The sequence below is a fragment of the Myotis lucifugus genome, unplaced genomic scaffold, assembly GCF_000147115.1.
Source record: "Myotis lucifugus unplaced genomic scaffold, Myoluc2.0 scaffold_29, whole genome shotgun sequence".
Lineage (NCBI taxonomy): Eukaryota > Metazoa > Chordata > Mammalia > Chiroptera > Vespertilionidae > Myotis > Myotis lucifugus.
In genome coordinates, this window is record NW_005871077.1 from 7,875,525 (window position 1) to 7,886,851 (window position 11,327).

The following is an 11,327-nucleotide window of genomic DNA, read 5'->3' on the forward strand; positions in this document are numbered from 1 at the left end:
GCCTGAGGGAAGAACCCACCCTCAGAGCACCAGGAGCGCCCAGCAGCAGTCAGTCCTGGGTTGCTGAGGTGGAGGCCACGGTGTGGTAGAACTCTGGGTCTGGCCCAACAAGGGGCGTGGCCGACCTTCAAACCAGACCCTGACAGTAGAAAGGAGGGAGCCCCATTCCTCACAGAATCCGCTGTTGGATAGCTTGCTGTCAGTGGCCTGCCAGCCAGGAACCCCATTCTCCTGCACCCCGGACCCTGACAGGAGGGAGGAGGGAGCCCCTTTCCTCACGGAATCAACAGGTGGCCAGTTTGCTAATTAATTCCCTTTTTAAAAAAAATATATTTTATTGATTTTTTACAGAGAAGAAGGGAGAGGGATAGAGAGTTAGAAACATCGATGAGAGAGAAACATCGATCAGCTGCCTCCTGCACACTCCCCACTGGGGATGTGCCCACAACCAAGGTACATGCCCTTGACCGGAATTGAACCCGGGACCCTTGAGTCTGCAGGCCGATGCTCTATCCACTGAGCCAAACCGGTTAGGGCAATTAATTCCCTTTTAATGTGCATGAATTTCGTGCACCGGGCTACTAGTTGGAAATAATCTATATGGCCAGCAATATGGAAATACTGAAACAAATCATAGTATCTCCATACCATGAAAAATTTTATCATCATTGCCAGGATTACAAAGTCTATTTAATGACAAATAAAGAGGAACTTACAATATTAAAAACAAAAAGCAGGTTATAAAATGTATAACATGACTCCACTTTCTAATAAAAAATAGAATTCTACACAAAGCAAAAATATGCATTACAGTAATTATTAAATCAAATTACATGTATATTAGTATGTACCAAAAGAGATATATTTTAATAAAGATATATGGAACTATTAACAATGATTAATTCTGGAGGTATGCTATGGTGGTATTTACTTTCTTCTTGATTGCTTATCTGTATATCCTAAATTATTTGTAATGGTAATGTAAGACTTTATTAATTTAAAAAGTTCCCTCCCCGAATCAAATCAAATTTTTTCTCAGAGGTGAAACTGATTTTGTTGGCTATATTAACAATTTACTTTATCATCTACACATTAGCCAACTTCTTTTTTTGTCTCTGGATCTGAGAACATATAGTGTATAATTAATATAAGTATTATAAACTTTCATAAAACTACTTCAAAATACAATTTTTAATCACACAACTATACCAATGTTCACTTCTTAGTTTTAATATCGTACCATTATTATGCACGACATTATCATTAAGAAGCTGGATAAAAAGTATATGAGAATAAGCTCTACTATTTTTGCAACTTTTCCATAAATCTAAAATTACTTTGTAGTTTGCCCTGGCTGGTTTGGCTCAGTGGATAGAGCATTGGCCTGCGGACTGAGGGGTCCCAGGTTCGATTCCGATCAAGGGCACATGCCAGGGTTGTGGGCTTGATCCCCAGTGGGGGGCATGCAGGAAGCAGCCGATCGATGATTCTCTCTCATCATTGATGTTTCTGTCTCTCCCTCTCCCTTCCTGTCTGAAATCAATAAAAATATATTTTAAAAAATAATAATAAAATTACTTCGTAGTTTAAAAAAATCACTTACAACCTATGCTAAAATATAAAATTACAAAATTCATAACTGCCTTAAACAGTTCTTAATTATGCTCACCCTAGCAGAACTTTAATTTTAAAACTAACTTAACATAGGAAACATTTTAAGACTGATTTGAAGTACTTGTTATCAACATTGCTTTTATGAACTAGTAGATGTACATATTAAGAAAACTGTTATCTGTCATATACAAAAGAAAATAGAGCATTTCCTCTGAATGTTTTAAAGGAAACTATCATATGATCAACTGGACTCTACTTATGAGTTATTTACACTTTAAAAACGATCTGCTCCAAGCCTTGTGCAGGGTTAGACTTTAGACTGTGTTATTTTATCTCCATTTTATAAAGAAACTTAAAGTAGGTTATGTGAGTTGCCCATGGTCACACAGCTACTAAAAGGTAAGAGTCAAGTAGCTAGCTCAGATAATAAATGACCTCACTCAGCTCCTGACAAGATCAGTAGGTAAGTCAGATACTACAAATTCATTTTTGCACAGACCAAGTCTGTGATGTTACCCTTATATACATGACATACTAACCAAATAAATTGGTCAAAAAAATTTCTATGATGCTTTTAAATTGACCATTTCCCTTTTTAATTTTAGGTTTTTGTAAGATTTTAAACAGGATATGAAGCGGCAGCTAACAAGTTGACAGATAATAATAAAGACAGATTTACCAAGAGGTGGGAAGCAACAGTAAGAGAAAATTTGGTTCTATCCAGAGAACATAGGAGCACATTTTAAAGGTGAACAAACCCTGCTCTTTCACTTACTACTTACACGATCTTGAGCAACTACACTAATTTCCCTTGTGGGAAAAGCACAGTTCTTGACAAATAGATCTTAAATATATATAATTAGAAAAATGCTATTTAGGAAACAAAACAAATAAACCTTAATTTGATCTTAGTTCTGCACTGCAAAACAGTGAACTAAGCAAGTAACTATGCAGCTACAAACATATTTATATCATGTATGTATCATTCCTTACCTTGTGCAAATGCCGTACGTGATTTTCCAAAAAAATCTTAGTTTCTGTATAAAGTCTTTCTCCAAGGGGTTCAGGATAGGCCACACATAAAGCATAGATATCTCTAGTTAAACTGTTAAGGTTTTCACATTCATTGGAAATATTCTTTACAACAAATGAGCTTTAACTCAAGCTTCACATTAAAAAATGAAAAATCATTTCATTTTTGTGGTTTAAGGTTATATAGACATAGATACAGAATAATGGTATAATATATAACCATGCTTACTTTAAAAGCATTAGCAGATATGTTCACTTACTCATTCAACAAATAGTTATTGAGGATTATTTGATGGTATTGTAAAGAAAACTGTTCCTCTCAGAGACATTAAAATTCAGAGGGGGCCGAAACCGGTTTGGCTCGGTGGATAGAGCGTCGGCCTGCGGACTGGAGGGTCCCAGGTTCGATTCCGGTCAGGGGCATGTGCCTGGGTTGCGGGCACATCCCCCAGTGGGAGATGTGCAGGAGGCAGCTGGTTGATGTTTCTCTCTCATCGATGTTTCTGACCCTCTATCTCTCTCCCTTCCTCTCTGTGAAAAATCAATAAAATATATTAAAAAAAAAAATTCAGAGGGGGATTCTGTGAAGTCAAGTTACCCAGACACCTACAAAATACGGTTTATGTAAAAAAGGACATAAACATAATACCAACAAAGGGCTACAGAATATCGTAAGAGGCAGATATGGACTCTAAGCAATTCTGAAAAACAAGTTACAAAAATTACTCACTTGACATATTTTCCCACATCACAGTACTCATCAGAATATTCTTCAACCTATCCACTGTCCTTTAACATTTAATCTATTAGAAGAATTATAGTATGAACAGTAATATCAATTAAGTTTTTTGAACACACTAAGTACCTTGCTAGGTATCACAGGTGGTATGCTGTAGAGTTTTTTATCAGGAGTCAGAGAAAATGGTATCTGCTTGAGGCATTTACTAGCCAGTGATCTTGACCAAGTCTCTTAACCTCTCTAGGCTATTTCCTCATCTCTAAGATAAAGATAACATCCTGACATCTCTATAGGATCCTTGTAAGACCCAAGTAAGCTCATGTATGTTAAAGCACCAAATGTGGAAAAAACACACATGAAGCAATCTGAGACCAGCCTAATTAGAGATGCAGATAAAATCTGAAAATAAGGTTATTTGGGATAGAGTCAAGTATTTCTATTAAACATAGAATCAGGAAATATGACAAAATAAAAATATGTACTTTAAAAATATATCAGAGATAGAATGTAGGTTCTTCCCATCTATAATCCCCATAACATTTTATATATTCTTCTTCTAGAAAACATTTTTATACAATAAAATTTATACCTTTGTTATCCACACTAGTCTATTCTTAATCATCTCTATATTCCCAGCCCCCGGGCATAGTTCGTGGCATGTAACAGGCACTTAGTCAACTCTTAGTGATGCAAAGGAAATAGGGATCAAGTCGCACATGGTCAGCCATTAACCTAGTCTCATTACTCTGGAAAGAGCAAGCGCCCTCCTCACATGAGCCCTCTTCACATGGAAGTCTAGTAGATATCAGTCAGACTTTCCCATGGTCCTTCTAAATCCTTTTCTTTACTTTTAATTAATATTAGTAACAAATAAGCTATCTTTATATGTATATGTATACATTTCTTCAATATATTATTCTATTAAATAAAAAATAAAATTTTTCTTTTTTAAATGTTTTATTGATTTCAGAGAGAGAGGGAGAGAGAGACATTGATTTGTTGTTCCATTTATTTATGCATTCATTAGTTGATTCTTATATGTGCCCTGACCAGTGATCGAACCTGCAACCTTGGCATATCAGGACAATGCTCTAAGCCAGTGGTCGTCAACCTTTCGGACCTCGCGGACCACCAGTGGTCCGCGGACCACCTGTTGGCAACTGCTGCTCCAAAGGTTTCCTTAAACCAGCCCTCGCCAACATTCCAGACCTCACGGACCATCAGTGGTCCAAGAAACCACCAGTTGGCGACTGCTGCTCTAAGCAACTGACCTTCCTGGCTAGGGCTAAAATTTTCTTTATATTAAAAAAACATAGTGAAGCAAGAATATCCATATAATGTAGTATCACTGTGCCAGATTTTTTAAATTAATATTTCACTCACCACAGTTTGGGGTCTCAGTTAACCACTTTGTAATTTTATTCAACTGCCTAAAAGATATTCCTAAGTATGTTCTTTTTCTCTAACTTATTCAAATATCCAATCACCATGGAAATGTTTAGGCCTTAGGAAGAACACCCAAGAAGAGCATTTTTCAAGACGCTTTGAGGCAGCCAATCCACATTGATGTTTCTCTCTCATGGATGTTTCTATCTCCCTCTCCCTTCCTCTCTTTCTAAAAAAGAAAAAAAAAATCAATAAAAGCATATTTTAAAAGACAAAAAATGGGAAATATCTGGAGATCAGATTTTAACACTCTCTTCCCCAAAGTCATCTTTTCCTTAAATCTCTTCAGAAATATAAAAATTCCTGTTTATGAAATTTTCACTTAAAAATTCTCATTCAGAAACAAAACTGTTCCAGAGCAAAAGCTCTGAACTGTTACAACCAAGATAGTGTTGGCCAGCAGCAAAATTATTTATTTTAATTCATTTTCTCCATTAAAAGGTGCTTCCTATACTTGTACTTAATTTTGAGTTTTAACTCTATTAATTCTACTGTGTAGTGAGTCACAATGAGTTTTGAAATGGCGATAAAAGTAAAAATTATCTTAAAATTGAAAATGGTAAGACAATGAACAAAAAGGAATTTATTTATAATAAAAAAGAGATGTTTATTGACATTTCTGAAGAATAAAAATGCCACATGTAAAAATGAATATGTAAAATCATTCATTAGAATCAACATCAGATATTGGTCTGATTTAATTTAGGAGCATAGAATAAAAGTGTTGCTGGTGCACCAACCAGAGATGACTACGGAGAAAACCTTTCCTAACTTCGATTGGCAGTCAAGCTTCCTTAATGCCTACTGCAAGAGTACAGAAGACTTTGGCATTTTTACCCCAGCATTCTATCATACAATATCAGCAAATCATCTTACCCATCTTGGGCCACAATATTCTTAACTGCAAAATTGAACTAATAATGCATATTTTATAAGATCATTTGTAAAAAATTAATTACACACAAATGTTGAAAAAAATGACAAATGTATATAGTACGATTCTATTTATATAAAGTTCAAAAACAGAATTAACCAATATTGTTTAAGGTTGTGTATGTAAGTAGTTATACTGTTTTTAGAAAAACAGGAAACATTAGATGCAAAAGTCAGATACTAGTACCTCCAAGAGAAAGGAGGGGCTCATGAACTGAGAGGGACATGTGGTGATGTGGGGTTGGTGGATGCTGGCAGTGTTCTAGTTCTTAACCAACCTGTGTAGTGATTATACAGATGCTATAATTATTTACTGAACTCTACATGTATATCTTACAAACTTTGCCACATATGTATTATATTTCACACTCCCCCAAGTACTAATACATATGGTAGTACACAATATTCAAGGAGCATTTTTCACTTTCAAAATATATTAAGGTTTTATGGCCTTTAAAATTCTACCTAAGATATCTGAAGATCAGAAGTCAACCATATATTTTTGGGCAAAATAACAGGGAAGTGGAGGGAATTCTACTTTGGGACAATTAGTAACACAGCCCGTTATTTTCTTAATTACAAATTAAAGTGAGAGATTACACTTTTAAATTTACTATTTTTGCAGATTTTTTTTATTTTAAGGGGAGGAGGAGGAGATCCATGATCAGGTCAAGAATAACTAGACCATCTTAGATGTATCAAACAATAAACATCTTAGAAATAATAACTGACTAAAAGAGTACTTTCCAGGTAAGTCAGCTATTTCAAAGCCATTTACAAACCAACTAATTAAATTGTATATTCTGTACAATAAAGAACACATCTATTCTTTTCTATCTTTTACTCATTTTCCCTTTTCTTGTAATCACCAATTCCTTCTCTTCTCTCTCTGCTCATTATTTTAGTTAAAATAGCCTTAAAAGCACCCATCCTGCCCTAACCGGTTTGGCTCAGTGGATAGAGCATCGGCCTGCGATCTGAAAGGTCCCAGGTTCGATTCCAGTCAAGGGCATGTACCTTGGTTGCGGGCACATCCCCAGTTGGGGGTGTGCAGAAGGTAGCTGATTGATGGTTCTCTCTCATCAATGTTTCTAACTCTCTATCCTTCTCCCTTCCTCTCTGTAAAAAATCAATAAAATATTTTTTTAAAAAAAAGTACCCATCCTTTAGCCCCAGAAGATGGCAGCACAGAGTCTGAAAAAACTCTGAACCTCCACACACATTCTGAATACATATCACCTTGTTTTTTTTCGGAAAGAATCTCTAATCCTACAGTGTCCATCCAGTCCTCAAGTCTTCCTTCAGGGCCCTAGGATACTGCCAAACTATTTGGACCCAAGATCCAGGCCTCTAACCTGCCCCCTTTTTCACCCTGAGATGTGACACATGTGGTATTTCCTGTGGTAAAAGACTGAGGTGGCTCAGGAGTCTGACAGTATACATGTTTCAATGTCCCCATGCTTACCCCACCATGGACCCTGGCAGACACTAGGCAGTGTTGCTGAGATGGCTGTCCACAACTCTGTCCGTTACCTATGGCAAAGGATTCCCAGAGATCCCTTAACCTCCCAAATACCAAGAAGCTAAAATATTTTAATATTTGGGGGTTTTTCTTGGTGCCAGAGTTTACACCCGAGGTTTGCAGTGTTGTTCTTATATACGTGATATTTTTTAAATTACATTATACAAATAAATTATACTTATTATATAAGTAATCATATACTATACACATATATATATATATATATATATATATTTTTTTTTTTTTTTTTTTAAAGATTGCCATCATGTAGAAATGCAGGACACCAGGTTTTAGACTGGGAAACCTCATATTTGTTTCTTCATATGCAACTCCTAATTCAGATATAGACAATGCAATAAAAAAACATGTTTCTGTCTCAGTCATTGAACTTGCCGTTCACTCCCTCCCCTCAGATATCTATAGGACTTGCTCCCTCACTTTGTTCCAGTCTCTAGTCCATTATCATCCTCCTCAAAGAGGCCTTCCTTGACATCCCTTCCAAAAGAGCCACTCACATAGGTACTTCAACCATTCTCCACACCCCCGTTGTGTTGTTGAGTCGGCTTTGACTCCTACCACCCCATGAATGAGTGATATCCCCCACTGAGCTCCTGTAGACTCATGCCTGTGGCTTCTTTTATGGAGTCAATCCATCTCACATTTGGTCTTCCCCTTTTCCTGCTGGCTTTCACTTTTCCCAACATTATTAGCTTTCCCAAAGAACCCTGACTTCTCATGAAATGCCTGAAGTCGGACAGTTTCATTTTTGTCATTTTTACCTCCAGAGATATTTCAGGCTTAATTTGCTCTAGGACCCACTTGTCTTTCTTCTAATTCAGGGTATCCATATAGCTATCCTCCAACACCATATTTCATGTGAATCCATTTTTTCCCATCAGCCTTCTTCACTGCCCAGCTTTTGCATCAGTACACAGTAATTGGAAATACGAGGGTGGATGATCTTAGCCTTGTCTCTAATGACACATTTTTGCTCTTGGTGATCTTTCCTAATTCTTTCATCGCTGCCCTTCTGAGTCTCAGCCTTCTCTTCATTTCTTGGCTGCAGTCTCCATTGAAATTGATGGCCCTTATCCTGCTTTACTTTCTCCACAGTATTTATCACTCCCTGTTATTAGAAGCACTGACATTAGTTTTTTAATATGTTTATTGTTTCTTTCCCTTAGTAGAATGAACAGAAAGTAGTTTATTTTATTCACAAATGGATTCCCTAAAGTAATACCTGAATGAAAGGTTATCAAAGATTAATGACTGCCACATATAGGTGATGAACTTGGAAATGTATACAATAATACAAAAACACTGGAATGTTCTTCCATTTATATAAGTTTCAACCTGTTCTCACTTTTGAATAAGTGCATCAATTTTAGAACATTTATCATGTTCATTGACATATATCAATACAATATCCTTATCAATAGAAGACCATATATCAATGCCGCTGAAAGGATACGAGAAGCGATCATTCCATGTTGCTCTTTCGACGTATTCCAACATGACAACAGCTTTGATTGTCGTTAAAAGTTTGTTCCATGTTTCATCAAAATCTACTACTCTTGGTTTCAAAGACATTGTGCAAGTTTAGTGTTGAAATCTGTTAATTATAAACAATAGTAATGCTAGCATGAATTCTACAAGATCAGTTATTTACTTTTAAAGCACTGCGTAATTAAATAGCATGATAGATTAAAGGGGTGAGAACAGAAACTGGCACATACGAAGAACACAATAAACACTGGCTACTACCTTCTTATGACTATCCAGACAAGGAATTCCACAGAATATTTGCATTCTTTACAATGAAAAAGCTTTTAGTACAAATTATTTATAATCAGGATTTAGAAGCATCATTTAATGTGTTAAGGCAAAGACGCTGTAACCCAGTTAGCCAAAGGCCATCTGCCACCACGAGAAATATGCAAGAGACACTTAATAAAAAGGTTTTGGCCCCAAATCCTTAAGCTGAAAAAATGAGGTGGTATGCAGGGGGCCAGGAGAACACATAAGAAAACGGAAGGAATTATCTTCCCGGAGCATCAGTTTAGGTAAAATATTAGGAAGGAAATGAAAATGTATAGTAAAACAAAGAAAGATGAATTCTAGAGTAGAATGCACACTTTACATGAGCCATTAAGATAAAGATTTCAAAGGAAGAGCAGGGTTGCTCCTTCTCAGATTCTCAGAATATTCCAGCCCCACTACTCTAATGAACAGCACAACTCTAGCTTGGAACCCTTGGCTCAGGTGAACTTGACCAGCCTAATAGTGAACTAAAAGACTCCTTTTGCCTAGCAGACAAACTGTATTCTATGAGTTAGCTGGTTTCTGAAACAAAAAGGTCCCAAGGTTACAGAAACTTACTTCAAAAGCTAGATTCAAATCCTTCTCACTATCACACCAGAGAACAGAATTAAAAGAGAAACCTTTTAAAGTTAAATTTAAGTGCACAAGAGAATAATTTCTGGTACTAAGGAAAACTTACTTAGTTTTCCCTTAATACTGGGGATTGTGAAACACCAAGCTAGTCTGTAGCCAGGTCAAACAAGGAAGACAACATCTGTTCTCTGGTTTCCAACTGTGGCAAAAAGAGGATAGGAAAACAATAAGGTTTGCAAGGGGGCATAAAGAGAAAAAGGACACAAGGAAGTCAAATAGCTGAAGGTGGTCCTAGGCCCTTCTTATGTTTCTGTCCTGTGAAGAAAAGAACTCAAAAGAAGTCCAAGAAATAGACTTCAAGAAAGAGAAAGAAAAGGAATCAGAGAAAAGCCAAACAAAAACCCAAAAAAGAGTGTGTCACAATTGATCAATGCTTTCCTCAACATACCAGAGACTTCACCTCCTGGCCTTAAATTTCCTGTACTAACTAGAATTAATCCGTCATCATTTAACTCTTTGTGTGTGTGCTGGGGGATTGTAGAGAAGACAGGAACCCTGGAGAGAAGAGAAAACCTAAAGCTCTAGCTTTACATCAGGGAATTAACCATAATTCCTTATCATCCTTATTTACCACATCCTATTCAACTGTGTTCCTGAATATTTCTTAACTCCATCCCTTACTATGTAACTCTACATATGCTCTGGGATCAAGCTCTTAGCAGCTCTAGTTTGTATTAATCTTCTACACTAATAAAACACAAAGATGCTAACTGACCTTACCTTCACTACACCCAAGCCACGCTCACCAGCCAATCAGAGCGACTATATGCAAATTAACCCAACCAAGATGGCGGCTGGCAGCCACGGAGCTGGAGTAAGCAGAAGGCTTGGTTGCCCTGGCAATGGAGGAAGACAAGCTTCCTGCCTGCTCTGGCCAGCTGTGGCCTCCACAAAGGCAAAAAGTTTCAATTATAGAAGCTCCTTCTAGCCAGCCTCCACTGGGAGCTTGGGTGGCTGGGGGCTGTGGCCAGCCTGCAAACAGCCATCAGCCCCTCACCCAGGCTGGTCAGGAACCCCAGTGGGGACCCCTACCCTGAAGGGGCTGTGGCCAGCCTGCAAACAGCCATCAGCCCTTCACCCAGGACAGCCACACCCCCATGGGGTGAGGGTCCCTGCTGGGGGGCTTGGCCAGCCTGCAAACAGCAATCAGTGCCTCACTCAGACTGGCCAGGGACCCCAGCAGAACCCTTCACCCTGAAGGGGGTGTGGCCAGCCTGAAAACGGCCCTCAGCCCCTCACCCAGGCTGGCCAGGCACCCCAGCGGGGACCCCTACCCTGAAGGCGCTGTGGCCAGCCTGCAAACAGACATCAGCCCCTCACCCAGGATGGCCAGGCACCACAGGGGGGACCCCCACACTGAAGGGGCTGTGGCCAGCCTGAAAACAGCCAACAGCCCTTCACCCAGGACAGCCACACCCCCATGGGGTGAGGGTCCCTGCTGGGGGGCTTGGCCAGCCTGCAAACAGCCATCAGCCCCTCACCCAGGCTGGCCAGGCACCCCAGTGGGGACCCCCACCCTGAAGGGGCTGTGGCCAGCCTGAAAACAGCCATCAGCCCCTCCCCTAGCATGGCCCACACACTCTTGGG

At 38.6% G+C, this 11,327-nt stretch overlaps 1 protein-coding gene across 3 annotated transcripts in view; it reads right to left on the reverse strand.

Annotated features, from left to right (window-relative positions):
• Nucleotides 1–11,327, reverse strand: part of CUL2 (cullin 2) — a 174,496-nt gene that overhangs the window by 116,946 nt on the left and 46,223 nt on the right. For all 3 annotated transcript variants that reach the window (XM_023752246.1, XM_006086685.3, XM_006086688.3), the window contains exons 2-3: nucleotides 8,758–8,898; nucleotides 2,608–2,710 (exon numbers count right to left, since the gene is read on the reverse strand). In XM_023752246.1, coding sequence (XP_023608014.1) covers nucleotides 2,608–2,710; nucleotides 8,758–8,876 — 222 coding nt within the window. In that variant the 5' untranslated portion in view covers nucleotides 8,877–8,898. The remainder of the gene's footprint in view (nucleotides 1–2,607; nucleotides 2,711–8,757; nucleotides 8,899–11,327) is intronic.